Source organism: Schistocerca gregaria, chromosome 1 (assembly GCF_023897955.1).
Source record: "Schistocerca gregaria isolate iqSchGreg1 chromosome 1, iqSchGreg1.2, whole genome shotgun sequence".
Classification (NCBI taxonomy): Eukaryota; Metazoa; Arthropoda; class Insecta; order Orthoptera; family Acrididae; genus Schistocerca; species Schistocerca gregaria.
This window is the reverse complement of record NC_064920.1, coordinates 505,122,268-505,141,505: the sequence shown is the minus strand read 5'-3', so window position 1 is coordinate 505,141,505 and position 19,238 is coordinate 505,122,268. Positions and strand designations below refer to the sequence as shown.

At 39.0% G+C, this 19,238-nt stretch overlaps 1 protein-coding gene across 4 annotated transcripts in view; it reads right to left on the bottom strand.

Annotated features, from left to right (window-relative positions):
- LOC126354367 (uncharacterized) overlaps nt 1–17,905 on the bottom strand; it is a 104,916-nt gene extending 87,011 nt beyond the window's left edge. For 2 of the 4 annotated variants that reach the window (XM_050003954.1, XM_050003973.1), the window contains exons 1-2: nt 17,307–17,905; nt 16,560–16,652 (exon numbers count right to left, since the gene is read on the bottom strand). In XM_050003954.1, coding sequence (XP_049859911.1) covers nt 16,560–16,629 — 70 coding nt within the window. In that variant the 5' untranslated portion in view covers nt 16,630–16,652; nt 17,307–17,905. Of the gene's footprint in view, nt 1–16,559; nt 16,653–16,978 lie in introns of all 4 variants that reach the window. The other 2 variants (XM_050003964.1, XM_050003981.1) reach the window with 1 other exon arrangement.
- Nucleotides 17,906–19,238: the final 1,333 nt, after the last annotated feature.

Below are 19,238 nucleotides of genomic sequence, written 5' to 3'. Positions count from 1 at the left end.
TTTGCCACATTTGACATTTTTGACTTAGTGGGTTTCAAAAATAATGGACAAATCATTATGTTACTAATGAATGTCATGTTTAACATACCAAACCAAGTGCTTACTTCTGTTGAATCTGTCATAGTATTTTTTACACTCTCCAGTTTTCTATTTATTTGTATTGCTTTCCTTTCAGATGTCTTATTCCCTAGACCTCAGCAATCCTAAACATGTTGACGAAATTTACAATGTATTATTTTCAATACCTGATAGATGAAGGTGCTGCAGATGAACTGAATGTTCTGGATAACACAGTCATCAGTGATTCAAGGTATGTTTCTGTGGAACAAGACATTTATGGTGATGAACACATTTCCAACTGTTGCCGGTAGTGATACGTTGGACAGTGAAAGTGAAGAAGAATGGAACGGCGACTATTATTAGTTCGACAATGTAAAGAACAACTTTGAAACACAAATGGAAGGAAAACCAAAATTTCTCTGTAATGCCAATGATTGGGAGCTCACTTATTTTTCTAATTTCTTTGATGACAACGTTTTCACTCTCATTGTAAATGAAACATACTTGTACGCAAAACAAAATCATGGTAGTAGATGTCCATCAAAAACATGGGTGGACACAACTACTCAAGAAATGAGAGCTTATATAGAATGTCTTATTCTAATGAGAATTCACCAACTTCCTGCTCTCTCTAACTTCTGGAGTTTAGACCCTATACTAAAAGTAGAGCCAACTGCTAATGTAATGACAAGCAAAAGATTTAAGAAGATTGTAGAGAATATTCACTGTAATAACAACGAAACTGCAAAGCCAAGAAAAAATCATCCATAATATGATAAAATGCGTTATATGATCCACATGAGTTCCAAAAGAAATCCATTGGAATTCGATTACTCGATAAATAGTACAATTCTCAAGGCTGTCAATTCAACTAAGTACCTGGGTGTTAGAATTACGAACAACTTCAGTTGGAAAGACCACGTAGATAATATTGTGGGGAAGGCGAGCCAAAGGTTGCGTTTCATTGGCAGGACACTTAGAAGATGCAACAAGTCCTCTAAAGAGACAGCTTACACTACACTCGTTCGTCCTCTGTTAGAATATTGCTGCGCGGTGTGGGATCCTTACCAGGTGGGATTGATGGAGGACATCGAAAGGGTGCAAAAAAGGGCAGCTCGTTTTGTATTATCACGTTATAGGGGAGAGAGTGTGGCAGATATGATACACGAGTTGGGATGGAAGTCATTACAGCATAGACGTTTTTCGTCGCTGCGAGACCTTTTTACGAAATTTCAGTCACCAACTTTCTCTTCCGAATACGAAAATATTTTGTTGAGCCCAACCTACATAGGTAGGAATGATCATCAAAATAAAATAAGAGAAATCAGAGCTTGAACAGAAAGGTTTAGGTGTTCGTTTTTCCCGCTCGCTGTTCGGGAGTGGAATAGTAGAGAGATAGTATGATTGTGGTTCGATGAACCCTCTGCCAAGCACTTAAATGTGAATTGCAGAGTAGTCATGTAGATGTAGATGTAGATTATGAGCCCTCATCATTTATGTCAGGGGATGAATCAATGATTCCTTTCAAAGGACGATCATCTATGAAACAGTATATGCCAATGAAGCCGGTGAAACGAGGCTACAAAGTGTGATGCTTGTCAGATGCACTCACTGGATGTAAAATGTACTTTGACATTTACACAGGCAAGTGTAAGGCAGAGAGTAGCTTGACATTGGGCGAAAGGGTTGTAGTAGATCTAACAAAGGAAAAACATAATCACTTTTGAAGAGGGGTGTCTATGGATGTGGAACAGTGAAGACCAACAGGAAATATTTACCCAAATTTATGACGGAAAACGTAAAATTGGAACGAGGAGAATTCCAGTTTGAAATAAAAGGAGCCACTTCTTCAGTAAAATGGATGGATAACCATCCAGTCACTTTTTTGTCCTCAATTCATGACCCAAGAGAAACAGCCACAGTGAACAGGAAAAACAAGGATGGTACTAGTACAGAGATTTCTTGTCCTGAAGTTGTGGCAGAATACAACAAAATAATGGGTGGTATCTATAAGTTTGATCAATTATGAGAAAGGTATGCTATTGGCAGATGTTCTGTAAAATGGTGGCACAGAGTATTTTATTTCCTGGTGGATGTTGCTATAGTGGACAGTTTTATCCTGCGGAAAATAAGTAAAAGAGAAAGAGGACAGCATGATCAGCTCACACACAGGATCCATCTAGACAGACAATTGATCGCTGGCTTCTCATCCCGAAAAAGGCGTGGACAAAAACCTGTCGTTCTGGCAAAAAGGGGTAAGTACCTGAAGATGTTCGTCATGTGGCTGTAGGGGAGCATCAACCCATTTTAGGAGAAACCTACAGAAGGTGCTGTCATTATAGTACCAAAGGTGCAGAAAAGCGCACTCTTTGTGTTTGTACATACTGTCAAATACCACTTTGCATAACCCAATGTTTCAGAAAATTTCCTGGCAAGTAATTGTGAACTATCATTGTAACAAAAGACGTAAATTTATCAAATAAATGTGACATATATTGAAAAAGTTGTTTTTGTCATTTAATTCCAAGGAAGGGCAGCAGCAACAATACTTCCCACCTTGTTGAGTGACCTCACTTTCACAGTTGAAGCAAATTTGATATTCTGTATGATAAATATACCAATCTGTCAACTACTATCTGCTGTCCATTCATTTAAAAAAAATTGCTCGATAATTTTGCTCACGAAAGGGTTAAACTGATAGTTCAAAACCTAACAGCATCTGCTTTCTTTGGAACTGGAATTATTATATTCTTCTTGAAGTTGTTCACCTGTACCGTATCTCGCAACCAGGTGTAGTAATATTCTGACGGTGGGCTCTCAATAATTCTGAGCTAATACTATCTACTCCAAAGGCCATGTTTTGGCTTAGGTCTTTCAATGCCTTGTCAAATCATTCTTGTTGTTTCTCTCATCCAATATTAATGTGTAATCCTGCGCATTCCATCTTTTGTTTTCCTTCTAAAACGAGAGCAAGTCACACAGCTTTCAGTCATGTGGGACTACCTGTTGCTAATGAGCTAGGAAAGGGTCTAATTCTATAGGGCACTCTACATTAAGTCTAACTGGAATTTTGTCAGGACCTTGCACTCTCTTCAGAGATTATTTTTCAATACTAATAATGCGAATAGTCCGCAGCTCGTGGTCTAACGGTATCATTCTCACTTCCCGAGCATGGGGTCCTGGGTTCGATTTCCGGCAGGGTCAGGGATTTTCACATGCCCCGAGATGACTGGGTATTACTGTGTCGTCGTCGTCGTCATCATCATCCCCCCTCCCCGTTACCGTTGGAGGAAGGCAACGGCAAACCACTTCCATTAGGACCTTGCCTAGTATGGCAGTGAAGGTCTCGCGCATCGTTCCCCTACGCTCTGTCAAGAAGCATGGGACTTCATTTCGAGTAGGACAAACATCAATTTCTCTTATTCAAGAGTTTGTGTGTCATTCAAAGAATGGTATTGTAGTAACTTCATCCATAAATACATCTTTAAATGTAAAATTTAATACTTCTGTTTCATGTCTGTTGCATTCAATTTCAACACCACATGGGTCCACAAGAGATTGAAAAGCAAGTTTTGCTTCTGTTCACTGACTTTACATACTACCACAATGTCCGAAGATTTTCTGACAAATCTTGTTGCCATAGCCTGAAAAATTAATGTATGTCACATGCATGGACCTTAAGGATGCAGAACTCGCTATTAATTTTGCCACATCCGTCTTCTTGTAGTCTCTTTTGTAACAAGAGTGTAGTAGTTTGTTTTTACAACATTCTCCGAATGGTGCCATTTATCTACAGCGAATTGTTACAGCTTTTTATTTTTTTGTCTGGTACATATTTATCTAGACAGTAGTTTATGACTTATTTTAGTTTATGACTTAATTTAACATCAACAACCGTTGTGTTTGCCAGATCTACACTAAATGTGCTCCTAACTTGCTTTATGGTTTTCTTTTTGTGATTGTTCTTCCTATAATAACAGCATAGTCACACTAAACCTGTCTAAGATGTTTTTCCACACTTGAGCTATTGGATTAGTTGTTAGAGGCAGTTGTTTACTATTAATCTACAGGACTGCTTGCCTTCGTATAGGTAATGTATGCTATGTTTTACCAACTGATACTGGACAGGCTTAAGTCACCACGCACTACTACTACTACTACTACTACTACTACTACTACATGGGCTACTCTGCACTATTTATTTTAGGTTACTATGAACTTCTTTATAACCAATGCGTGTGAATCTGGTGGTTAGTGGGGAGGTCCACCAATCCCAGTTATTCTTGCCATACGTAATTATTTTATTTTCACTGCTTGTTCTACAAATTTCATTTACAGACACAAGTGTTATGCACTGGCACCAGCCTTACAGACATATTTGTGCCTCAATGTGTTAAGGATGTACTTCAGCACAGGCTCTCTCCAACTCCATCTCACTATATCTGTCAACAGCAAATAAAAGGCCAGTATTATTGAAAATAACTTATGGGCAGTCTAATGCAGATGCTGATACCAGACTTGGCCGACAAGATATGAACACTTGAACTTAACGAAATCAGTCATGGAGCAAACTTCCCAGCTTTAAATGCAAACATTTTAGGTTAGGCTTTACCGTGACTGTTATTGACTTTAAATGAAACAACAAGTTTACTGTTACCACCGTCAAGGTGACTGGTAACAGTAAACTTGTTGTTACATTTAACATCCCAGCTTTGCTATATAGTGTTTTCGAGAAGTCACGGAAGACAAAAATATGGCTGGCTAGATGGGGGCTCAAACCATTGTCTTACCATTGTGGCACCATGCTCAGTAAAGATGGATTAGTGACCATCAGAACTCAGTTCCTTCACTGTCACAAACATTTATTTATTTTGCACCACACTTCAACTGTGACAACCACAGATATATTTAACATTTCTTCACAGGATAATTTCTGCTTCAGATTTCCTTCCTCTAATAAATTTAAATACTTTGCACAAACTATTTTGTGAAATCTAGTTTCATCTGACAGTTTACCTGTAAATTTATCACAGTTATCACGTGTTCTCCGGAATGGGAACTCATTAAGCTGTTTTAGCAGATAGTGTTACTTTCCCAGTTTAGACAGCAGTGTCCACTTATGTTGCAAAATGGCTCTGAGCACTATGGGACTTAACATCTGTGGTCATCAGTCCCCTAGAACTCGAACCTAACTAACCTAAGGACATCACTCACATCCATGCCCGAGGGAGGATTAGAACATGCAACCGTAGCGGTCACGCGGTTCAAGACTGAAGCGCCTAGAACCGCACGGCCGCACCGGCTGGCTACTTACGCTGCAGTGAGCGACCTTTGTGGGCTATCACCCTGAAATATTACTGCCCCAGATTTGATAATAAAGGTAGCTCTGCTACCGGATACTGGGAAAAAAGATGCAGTATATTTGGAAGGTAAAGGTACAAAGCACATCACCACAGAAATGCTGCATCAGATCCCTGTAACACTTATCTACAACACCTTCCCACCCAAGAATTTCTCTTAACTCTGGAAACAAACAAGAGTCACTTAGCACAAGATGTGGAATGTGTAAAATAAATACCAAAGCTACCTACCTAGAGAATTACTTCAGATCCTGTGTGCCAGATGCAGTGTGCATTATCATGGAGTGAACAAATTCGCAGCAATAACACATCTCTACAAATTGTTATGAACAGCTCATAGGTTTTGTAATATTTCACAGTAGACATCAGCAGTTACAGTCTCAGGCAAAAATGTGACAAGATATGTCACTTTCTGAAAGATTGTTGCCATGATTTGATCATGGGAGTTAAGTTTCTTAAATTTTTGTGTTTGTGGTGAGTATGTAAAAGACAGTTACACCGAGTATCAAGTACCATTTGTTCTCAGGTATGAGCTGAGCAGTGTCAGTTTTTCCAAAGATAGAACTTAGTCAGCTTGTTTGGCTACACTGGCAATTACTCTTGTATCTCTACACCAACATGCAAACATGTGCACATATCCCCAAATTGCTCGTGATGGGACAACAAAGTACCAACAAATGAAAGCTGGGATATATGATTATCTGAAAAAAAAAAGGATTTAGTTCTGTGCATATACGTTATGGGGTCCCTTTATGAATAGCTCTAAGTGGATGAATAAATCTAGGAAAGACTCTATAAACTTCCAGCGAGAGAAGAATAGAAAATTTTGTTTTGCATATTGATTGCGTCAATAGGTTTGAGGAATGTTCTGAAATTGTTTACTGAAAAATCCATAAACAAAGATGTTTTTACAAACAGGACAAATGGCGTCTTAGCAGGCTTGATGTCACAGTATGAAAAGCATATCATACTTAATAGGTATGAATTTCACATTGTTTCGAACTTGTGCCTACCAAGTCTTGAACCCTATAAAGAAAGTTCTGGTGATGGAAAGCTGAGCAAAGACAGTGTAGTACCTGCTTCCAATAATGCTTACAGACAGGAGAAACTGAAATTGCCTTCCATCTGCAAATCCACATCGCTTCAAAACCGTACACATTCAAGAATCTCTAAAGTGCCTGGATGATAGGAGTACAATCTGTCAATTGGCTGATATTGTTTTATCGCAAGATGATGAGAGGAACTTCTCGTAAACAACACCTGAAAGGTGTCTCGCTGCAAAACAATCAACTAGTTTTCATTCCAAAACAACCAGCAAAATTCGGCACACTGATACAAAGAATTTTGGATGTTATAACACAGTTTCATTTCAAGTGTCTTGTACAACATTATCAGCAACATACTAACATGCTACAATCTGTGAAAGTGCTGAATCTCCTGGACACACTACATTTTATTCATTTTGTGGGATGCTGTAGAAACCAAAGACCTCATAAATTTGTTTTTGGAAGGCCGGAGTTTCTGAGGAGAGTTTGTCGCTCTCTCAGTATTTTTTGGGAAATGATTTTTGTAGTGTACATGATTAACAATATTTTTTGTCAATATAAGTTAATGCAGAAAAGAGAACCGTATTTAAGATCAGAGACAGAACACAAATCAGAGCTCTTTCCTTTGAAACATGAAACGATGGAGGCAGTTACCATGATTCACAACACAGACATGTTTGTAGGGAACATTAAACTGCCTGATGAGTTAACTTAGACTTAACAGCATAGAACACTGCGCTTCAGGTGTTTTTCCAATATATGTTGGAAAGAAACTTGTGAAAGTCCTGGTAGGAACCAGAAGCAGCACTCTACATAGTAGAGCAATTACTTGGAAGCAGGCAATGGCCCACTGAAATGCCTATATCTTGATTCTGAAATGCACTGGAAGAATGACATGTATGTAAAATAATTTAATGGAGTGGTTCAGGGCTTCAGAAATTGAGGGCTCTGGCAGTAGCCCTTGATGGGTGTACGTGGCAAATCATAGGCCCTATGGTGTGGATGTTGTGTTTTATAGAGGTCAACACCTTAGAAGTCAAGTTGGTAATCCCCCATGATCAAAAAAAAGGTTACTTTCCCAATTGGGTAAGCTTAAAAGAATTTGCAAGTGTGTTCCCGTGCACGAATATAGAGTTCTAATTTCATTTCCAGTTATCCTACGTGATCGGCGAAGTTTGTGGGAGCATGCACTCTAGGAGCAAAAGCAGACTGCCGATCCAGTAAATATCTGGAATTTGAGTTCAATGAACAAAACAGATACATTACGTTTGTTTCTGTGATCCCCCCTCTGCGACCAGTTCCTTATTGATCTTAAACTGTCTTCCCATTTTATCTTTGTGTAGGACATGGGCAGAAGTTGCTATGAGACAGCTGGAGGCAGTATGTGAAATGTGAGCAAACTAATTTTTCCAAACCAGTTATCGGCTTTCTCACTGTTACTTCTTACACAAGAAGCCACTTAAAATCAAGCCACACACAAAACTTTTATCATTCCATGACTGCTTTACCCACAGACGCTTGGAGAGGGAATGATAAAAAATTTTCACCAAAACATGGTGGCATCCACATAAATACTATACCCTCTACGGCTGATAATATCATTTTGTCCTCTTCTTTTTCTGTTCACTTTCCTATATTCCCACAGTACACACTACACAGTAAATAGCTCTGCAGGCAAAGGATGCTTTCCTTGCAGAATGTCAAGTTATTACAGCAGACTGATTTCAATTCTTGTCTGTCACCTGTTCCACTGTCTTTTCAAATTACATCTTAAGTGCTTCCCAGTGTTCAACACCAAAGCAGTTCTGTTTTACAGTGAACACACTCATCCATGTTGAAAGTATAGCATCACATCAGCTCCACAAAAGTAACTTGAGTACCAAGAAAATCATCTTGCAGCCTCATCAGCGTGTATCACACCTCACTTAGAATGTTTAATGAAAGTAGACATTGATCCAAATTTCAACCCTGTATGCTTTCTAGCACCACTCTAATAAATATGGGTCACTTACAATCAGTGGTGATCTAATCCTTACAACAAACAGATATAATTTGCAGCACATTCATCCACAGTGTATTAAGGTGTTTCGAACACCACTCTGTTAGCAGACAGTAAGGAATTTAAAATGGTCTATCACCAAATGGCATGGGCTTGGAACCTGGCCCTGAATATTAAATGATGCAGATGGTATGTACAATTGTTCCTCACAATCTGCAGCATAGGCAGTTCAAAATTTTTGGAGGCTCAGATGCACCTTTATTAAGTTTTCAGTGTAGCTTCCAACCCGTATTCTTATCAAATAAGATACACAGTAGAGTCACTGTCTCAGAATTCCATAATTCTGAGTTCATGCTGGACAATGTTTGGTCTTGTCCTCTTCTGAAAATGGGTAGGCCTCTAAATAACTTTGGTCCACAAATGGTAAAATTAAATTTTACCAATAAAATGATAGGGATTTACTTCCATCACAATTTTTTAAGCTGCTAAGTGCCATATTAATCTGATTGGCAGCAATAGCAGTTTTACCTGCATCAATGAAATTTAAGCTGGTTCCCACAAGGAAAACACTTTTTCAAGTTTCAATCTATATAAAATATGAATACTAGCTTCCCTACCTACCTGAAACACACAGAAAATCTTAGCGTTCCTAGTTAACTACAATACACAGAAATATGTTCTATAACTTTCCAATTAAAATTCCCGCATTTCAAGAAATCTCAGCTCCCAGCACCTTTACGTCTATGGGAGAAATGCCGTCGCTTGCCATACTGTTATGGAGATTTTGGTGTAATCATTCGAGGGCTTCACACTTACCCCCTACTATCATATTAGCATATTTTAATTGTGTACCTTGCTTTCTTGTAGTAACTTAACTGCTGTTTTAAACCCAAATATTTGCCGTAAAGCCCGTTTGCTCCTTCCCCACAAAAGGTACTCAATCTAATAGCATTAGTTACGAGCTTTGTATACCAATATGCAGATTTTAACATGAATCTGTAATCTGGTGGATGACCATGTAGGAATATTGTCATAAATGGAGATTATCACCCAAGTTGAAATCAAATTATGTGTGAGGCCATAACACAACATCAAATACAAAACACCATCTTAATTAGAGAACCCAATAACATGGGCTGAGGATCGTTACTTAACTACAAAAACAGAATGAAAGGGAGCACCACATTACATTCACATGTGTTGGTGTTTGTTCTATATAGACGAGGTTTTGGCAGTGGTAAATGCCACAGTCACTTGTCAGAATACGTAACATGTATCATTAGGCACAACTGACACTCAAGACACCTGTGTTTGCGAAACTTGGGCACAATGAACAACCGTCCTCAAAGTAAGATCTCTCAAAAAATGACTATTTTAAATAAAACTTGATGAATGAAACAAATTTAGTATTTTTATAATAGATGTTTTGATGCCAGGTATGGGCAGTAAAAACATTCTCAGAAAAGGAATGGCAACAAAAATTTGCCAAAAACAAGTCAAATTTACAAGTACCTTGGCAGTATAGCCCCTCTAATGTGGATACATGCACTAATTCATTTGGGAAGGGCATCATAAACCTGTTGTGTCCTCTCCTGAGTCAAGATGGCCCACAAATGTCTTAACTGCTCCTTGAAATTGCTGATACAGGCACTGGGATGGAGTTTATTTCCCAGCTGGTCCCGCATGTTGTATCGGGGACAGACCTGGGACCCTTGTTGGCCATGAAAGTACCTCAAGATCATACAGACAGTTCACATATATACATGCCATGTGTGAACAAGTATCATTCGGTCAAAAAATGGCACCACGAAACTGTCACAAGAGTGGTAACACACGAGGATGCAGGATCCTGTGGCATACCACCGTGCCATTGGAGTTCCCTCTACCACTACCAGCCACATGCTAACAAGTCCAAAGGCTCCTCACACTATTACTCCATGGGTAATAGCACAGTGCGTCTCCAAAACATTGGAAGAATGGGATCCTCCCCCCCCCCCCCTCCCTCAAACCATCATAACAATCATCTGGGGTAGTGCAGAACTGAGACTCATCGTTGAGCACTATCCAATAGCATTCACCAGCAGTCCGTGCTTCCCTGTCACAGCACCATATACGTGCAGCCATTTGCACTGTGGTATTAATGGCAACCTATACATGGAAGGGTAATTTGCAACCTGCTGGTTCTAGGCTCTGATAAATGGCTAGGTACTACACAGAATGTAGCAAGGAGTCCATTCTTGTTCTTGGATGGCACGAGAAGATGTGAAGGGGGTTGTGATGTGCTTGGTGCACAATACGGTAATCTTCCCTTGTCGTGGTCAGATGTGGGCGACCGGAACCTTGAAAACTAGTATGCCTGCCCTCATATATCTATGTAGTCTAATATTGGGCCACTCTTTCCCATCCTAACCCACAAATCTCGATGTTTCACAATTCCATCAGCAGAACAAATGGAAACCCACAATGAAGGCCCATTCATACTCTGCCAGATGCTAATAATGCCACCTCATGGGTACATACAGCATTTGTGCACCCTTCACAGTTATCACTCCTCATTAACATTTGTCTCTCGCTTTATATACTCTATCAGGACTTGCAACAACACTGAACACGAACCACACTAATGTACTCTGGTGGCCTTTATGTCACAAAGAATTCCAGCTCTTAATAATGTACACATACTCGATAATGGTGTGTGTGTGTGTGTGTGTGTGTTCAAAGTTACACTAGCATCCGACCATGTCTTCTAGATGCTTCACATATTTTGTCAGGCTGTGTTTTTCCTATTGATGCTTTTAGTATTAGACTAGTCACTTGAAAGGTTAGAATCCAATTTCTGACAAACATCTTTTTTATGGTACAGCTTTTCCTTCAAGTATACTTTTGCATATGACAGATTCGAAGTTGTCACTTGATTCTGATTTCATGCTGAACTGTGATAGATGAGCTCAAATATTCTTTGTTTTTATTCCCCATTTCAAACCTACCATTTTTTTTTAAATTGTTATACAACAGAACACAATAACAACAGATAATTTTATGATCCAAACTAAAAAATATCAGTAAATAAGATCATACACTTTTTAAAGATGTTTATTTCAAATGAAGGATCACATAAAACTTGCACCAAGAAGTATGCAGAATTAAATGAGAAAGAAGAGTGGGATGAACTATAAATACAAACAATGTATGCAGTACTGCACTTATAAAGTCTTATTACTTATTCTGACAAGGTGTTAAGTGCATATTTCGAATTGTTAATTTAGGGTTCAGATTTCATAACAGAAATATCTATCTTCCTTAAGTGAATGTCATGCAAGTCAAAGCAATTCTTCTCTGAGTTAAGGAATGTCTTCCTTCATTTCCCTCTCATTCCATTTTTCAACCAGTGCTGTGCTGTGCTATTCAGTCCAAAGACAGACTGATTCTGCTTTCAGCTCTAGTTTTATCCTGTGCAAGACACCTTATCTGTGTAATTACTGTTACCAACATCAATTTGCACCTGCATTCTATGATCAAGCTTTGATCCCCCTCCATGATTTTACTCTCCCCACCTCCTTCCATTACCAAACTGATGATTACTTGATGCCTCCAGATGTGTTCTAACAACCAATTTCTGTAAGCCAAGTTCTAGCAAAAAATTTGTGTTTTCTTCAGTTTGATTTTCAGTACCTCCAATTAGTTATCCGATTTACCTATTTGATCTTCAGCATCATTTTGTAGCACTTCAACTTCCAACTAGTTTGTAGCACTTACTGCCCAATATTTCATTTTCATACAAGGCTACACACCAGACAAATGCACATTGGAAACAATTCCTATGGCTTAAATTTATACTCTACATCTACATGGTTACTCTGCACTTAACTGCCTGGCAGAGGGTTCATCGAACCATTTTCATACTACTTCCCAACCATTCCCCTCTCAAATGGCATGTGGGGAAAAGGAACACCTAAATCTTTCTGTTTGAGCTCTGATTTCTCTTATTTTATTATGATTGTTTCTTCCTAAGCAGGTGGGTGTCACCAAAATATTTTCGCATTCGGAAGAGAAGTTGGTGATTGAAATTTCATAAAGAAAACCACCTTTGTTTCAGTGACTGCCACCCAAACTCGCGAAGTCAGTGACACTCGCCCCTATTGCGCGATAACACGAAACGAGCTGCCCTTCTTTATACTTTTTTCGATGTCCTCCATCAATCCTACCTCATAAGGATGCCACACCGTGCAGCAATATTCCAGATGACAGACAAGTGTAATGTAAGCTGTCTCTTTAGCGAGTTTGTCGCATCTTCTAAGTTAACTCAATGTTAAAGTTGTTTTTTATTATTATTATTATTATTATTATTTCAGAAAACTTTTCTGGCTGTTCCCAGTCAGCACTTTATATTGTCTTTCCTACAGCTATCACCAGTTATTTTGTAGTGAAAGTAACAGAAATAGTACACTTGAAGAGTCTCATTCCCTGATCTCATTTCCACCCACATCACATACGGTTAATTTTGTTTCCCTTTCAATTGTATATATTTTATAGCCTCTTTATTAAGAAACTTACCATTCCATTCAACTGATCTTCCAAGTACTTTGGTGTTTCTGACAGAATTCTTGTCCCCAGCTAGTTTTAGTCTTGACTACTTCTTCCTGAGCTACTCCTTTTACAAATTTCTCCTCTCTGGTTTCTTTATTGTTGGATATATGTGAAGACTAAATAATATCAGATATTAACCACAACCATATCTTACACTCTCCTTGAATACTGCTTCCCATTTACGTCCTTCGACACAACAGCAGACTAATTTCTGCACAAGTTGTAGATAATCTTTCAATCCCTGTATGTTTCACCTTATTATCTCAGATTTATAAAGAGAATATTCCACACAAAAGCCCTTTTTAATATCTATAATTATGGGTTTAACAGATCATTGATGATGAGGTCATTATGGATGGAGTACAAACAGCCATGTCATTTTCACAGGCATTTTCATTTTCACAGGAACCATCCCTTTAATTTCCGTGAATAAATTAGAAAAACAATGGCAAATATAAATCTGGACGGTCAGGTGGGGGGATCTGTTTTTCCTAATATGTTGAGTATGGTCTTAACACACCAAAACATGTTTGTACGGAGCTCTCTAAGTCACTGATATCTGCCATATGCCAACAGCCGGCAATATAGTCACACAAAACTGCACTATCCCAATCTACGTTCCCAAGTTCCCACTGTGTCAGCCGAGGCGACACTTACATAACACTGTCAAATTATACAGTTGGAACCCCCTTGCATTTTCCATAGTTGATCTATAATATATTTACATAATACACATCAAAATACTAGACAGAAATTAGAATTAGCTAATAAAGGTTTTCTGAATTCACCTTGCAGTTCTTTTTCTAAATAAATTTGTTTAAAATAAGAAGAAAGCATTAAATATGGTGCAAATTTACACATCAGGTTATACAAGATCAAACTGTTAACTAAACATTTATCACACATTTACATTCACTGGCATGGACTGAAACTGGAGTGTTCGAGTGCATTTCCTTCACTGGACTGGAGCCACAGCAATTCCTTCATTGGAATGGAGGCAGGATGTACAATGTAACATTGTTAACAAGCACATATTCTCTAGCTCTGATCCGCACCACATACTCCAGTTGTTCCCAAGGCAACTGATATTACTAGGAAATGCCATACACAGGGACATTCTTCTCATTTCCAAATTTCTTTTGAAAAATTAATACACTTACAAAACTACAGCTATCATTATTAATGTAACACTTATGATTGACTCATAATAACCACAATGAATACTACAGTGGCTCACCACATCAGCACTAACATAAAATCCCAAAGCCAAGATGTGGCACAGTGGTGCTACTGCCTGATGTGCCAAGTTGTACACCACTTTTTAATGCTGGACATCATGTCACCACCCAACATTTTACATACACATCACTATAACAATAAACTGTGGAAGCTAAAAAAAGGCACTAGTGGGACATCTCACTAATGCCTCCAAGGCACCCATCAGGTATTTGCAGGAGACTGTCTGCCACCACTTTCGTACATATGCAAGCTAAGTGTGTGATGATAAGAAAATTACCAAGAAAACGTCTAATCTGAATTACACACTGCTAGTTACGAAATGCTTTTCAGAACAAAGATATACTGCACTTACCAGATTGCCTCAATTCACGAGTTTCAGGATGTAATGTGAGAAAAATATAAGTTAAGTTTCACGTTATCTATGTTTTCAAAATCCATGCTGGTTGGCATGGACGAGGTCATTCTGTTCAAGATGCCTCATTATGTTTGATCTCAGAGTATGTTTCAAAATTCTACAACAAAAGGATGCCAAGGATAGCTATTTGACAACTGTTTTGTACATCACTTCTGCAACCCTTCTTGCAGGCAGCTTTCACCTGTGATAAAATAGGTGATGGAGCAGTTGCTTGACTGCTGTAAGCAATAATAAAGAGGAATATTCGATCCAAGTCTGTGTCTTTGAGGAAACATGCGACAAATGGCGTAAACAAGGAGACTGTAACATTATTTACGTAGTAATTTTTTTTCAAACAGGCTAAGCCACCAAGTCAATCTGTCACCACAATCAAGTGTTCTATTCATATTCGTTTACTTCAACTAACAAATAACCTGCCACATTTTAAACTAAAGCTAAGCTAGAGATCAATTTGTCACCACAAACACTGATTCTGCCAACTAACAAAACTGAACATTTGCAGCAAAAATGTGATGACACAGCAGCCATTAACGATAAACCACTATTTCAAGCTGATGATTAGTATCAAATAATCCTCTTGATGCATGGGCACTGCAGACAAACTCATTCTCAGAAATCAAAGCTCACTGTCGACCTGAAGCAGAACTTATAAGACAATGCACTAAGTGTAGTAGGCTAACTGAAATTAATGTAGACAGGGATTGTTCTCCCTGATTTGGGCAATCTGCGGGTGGGGACAAAGCAGCACTGGCTTCATCTGCTCCCGACAATTCTTGTAACACTAGGGAAAAAAAGGGTACATGAATTGTGTGTCCTGAAGCTATTTTATAGGTGCTGTTAACACAGAATACTAAATCTATAAAAGTTAAATTACACGATTCATAAAAGCTGAGAGATCTAGAACACCCACAACAGAAAAATAAAACAAAACAGTACAAAAAATAAATTCAACTAGCCACATAATACAAAACAATAAATTTGTTTCGTTAAACTATATACGTTGAATGTTAGGGTCTCCTGTGCTATAGCAATCCGGTAGAGCATAGGGCCAGTATTTACCCGAGTATCAAAAGTTTCAAGTCAAATTTCACGGAATGTAGCACAGTCACAGATCTTCCATAATTCTTAATAATACCACTCTTTAAGTAATCTAGTCCCTTCTCTTTTAACTATTTCATTGACAGCAAAAATTAAACAAAATAATACAACATGGCCATGTTTACATAGTAAGTTCACGAGCGATGAATAGCAGGTGTAAGCCTACTCTTTCACTATTCCCTGTGTTAAGGATTTTACACATTATTAGCTGATGAGTACAAACGGTTCACAACTGCTCTTAAATAATTACTCGTGCTTTGCAACCATCTAACTGCAAATGAGATGCATGCCTATATTGCAAAGGTATGTAATATGCTTCTCTACGACAAGCTATTTATAGAATCTATTAGTGAGCTTAAAAGATAAACAAAAACTATTTCCACCTCTGTAATCATGCTAACGGTCTATATGGTTGGTACATGCCAAGAAAGGCTAGATCGGCACACACAGGCGTGACAAACTACGGAATGCGGCGTCTCGAAAGTAGTCTTCACTTGTCATCACTTAAACACGTAGTATCACCGTACGTATGATGATCTGCGAGGGCGTCAAGAGGAGTAAGTTTAGTACAAATGCTGTACGTAGGGAAGACACACGCCGTGTTTCGCGATCTCATTCGGCTAGGGCACAGTACCCCAATAACACCGCATACCCACAAATACAGGAATATGATACAAAATCAGCACAAAATAACAAAATTATATGATCAGATACGAAACAACAACTCATACAACAAATGACAAGTTTCCAGTTACCTATATCGCGGGACGCCGTAGTATTATCCTCCGGCTGAAGTTCATTTGCTTCTCCCATCACAGCCTCCATGGAGACGTCAGGTATCTCTTAACCTTAAACAAAGTATACTAGTTTACTTGGTTAGGTGACACCTTACGTATAATATTCTACTGATTATTCAAGATGGCGTGCCCTTATGTATACATGACTATTTTTGTGTGTGTGTGTGTGTGTGTGTGTGTGTGTGTGTGTGTGAACGAAACTTTTTTTCATAATAGCACTGTCGTATGCGACGTTCTGATTTGCAATGCGTCAAATGATGTTAGCGGATACCTACAATGTTATTTTCTACATTACAATTTGTCACGGTTCGTCAAATTAATATCACTATGGTATCACCATGTTTTACAGTACAACACGCAGGCACCATTGTACTCACCGTCTAAATGAAGTACAATTTCAGTACTCGATGGATTGAAATTTCTTTCTGTCAATGGACTAATGTTAATGAGCACTAATTAAACAAAAAGGTAAATCAACTGTTTGTCAAAATGTTTTTCGAATCACATTTCACCACCTCGCGACTTTCAGTAACATTATTTTGCTTCCCGACACCACTCGAATCGCGACTCGCTAGAGCTCAGCAGTGTTGTTTTTTTTATTATTATTATTTTGTACCCAACACGTTGTACACATTGCAACTTCAAATAGATGGCACTAGCTCATACATCACACTTAATAGTTCACCGCCTTACAGAATGTCTTACCGTTTTTAAAAGTTACTCCTTTAGGGGGATGAATGACAGGCACTAGTCCACTTGCACTAAGCCTGCGTTACATTTCTGACCTCCCGCCATTTCCTCGCCTAAAAAGACATCTGCCGCCAGCAGGGAAAGAGTAAAGCAAAGATACGCAAGAACAACGGCGTGGATTAAAATACGCACGCTGCACAACTCATCAGAAGTTAGCATCTATCTCTGCTACACCATACATTACGATTTCAACGTCACATACTTTGCGAAAAGGTGACAAGCTACCACTACAAATTTTTGTTAGGACACGACGTCACTAACCCTGAACAACCTGAAACTGGCAAGATGGCGACCACGAGTCACGTGACCCTAGTACTGTGACGTACCCGCAAGACATAAGTGAGGGTCTTTTGTCCAATGATCTATAGACTTTTTCATCACGTGATAAAATGTATTATTGCATCTAATTTTGAAACCTACTAAAAGCTTTGTCGTTATAGTTCGGGTGACAAGTGCTGATCACTTGGCGCCAAATGAACGCGCTTCACCTTTGTTGAAGAATTCTTATATACGTTTCTAAAACATTGTTGGATGGTAGTTACCAGGCAGTAAACCATAGTATACAGATTTGCAGGAAACATGAAACTGGATGGAACTTAGCAGTACTACAGTTCCCATTACTCTTGTGAGAATTCTGACTGTTCCAGGTGTACATCATTGTTGGGTGTTTCCATGAAAAATACGTCTATCGTAAGGTTCAATACAGAAGTAGTTTGCCTATATACAAACAGACAACACAACTCATGTTACTGCCAACTTGGTTCAGTAATCAGGCACAGTAATATGTTCTTGCGACACACTGTTCAGTCTCAAGCGAGTGAGACGTACAATACTTTAGCGTACTGCAAATTGTCAAAGTTTATTCCCCACCTCTGTCAATCATCACGTGCTACAATTGTCACACTAACTTCACGCCAATAATGGTATAATGGAGCCAATTTCCGGAGCATTATATAAGTTTTCTTAAACCCAGACACATTTTTTTATCGTCGTAATGCATACACATCTTAAAATGCGCTAATCTGGTCTGAGAGAGAACGCGGAGATAAAAAAAAGTGAAGAGAACACAGAAAACTACAATTTCTGCCCTTGACGCAGTGCGCAGAGCTCACCTTAGCGCTCATTTTTTCTGTGATAATTGCTTCCCTATGTTATAAAAGTAGAATGGTTATCACTACATATAAAATGTAATTTGTAAACGACGGCTATCGACTTTATACTACATACGATATGTAGACTCCATGGAGGGCTACTGAACGCGCTCCATGGAATAGCCAATCACAGGCCAGATACATTTCCCCCACTATCTCTCTCGTTTCAGCCCCTCCATTCCCGCTTGTTTGCCCGCCCCTTCTTCGGCCAGTTCCTCTCTACACTCTCTTCTCTTTCGCCTCTCTATATCGCGCTCCATCCAGCCTGCCTTTCTGGTCTCGGATGCGCTGCGCTCTCTCTCTCTCTCTCTCTCTCTCTCTCTCTCTCTCTCTCTCTCTCTCTCAAGTACGGATGAGTACTGCAACATTGCGTTAGCCAAGAATGTCTTTGCAACCGAGTGCGATGAAAAATTGCTGAAAATACGCTCGATTCATTTGGAGTTCGGTAAGCAACTTGTACCGCTGGATACTAGAACCCATCTCTTAATTTGTAAACTGCGTATTGAGGAATGAAACTAAATTTCCAAAGTTTGCGGATCTAAAATTTCTTTAGAGTCATTATAACTTTACACTGCAGTACAGTGCATATGGCTCTGAGCACTATGGGACTCAACTGCTGCGGTCATTAGTCCCCTAGAACTTAGAACTACTTAAACCTAACTAACCTTAGGACCTCACACACATCCATGCCCAAGGCAGGATTCGAACCTGCGACCGTAGCAGCCGCACGGTTCCG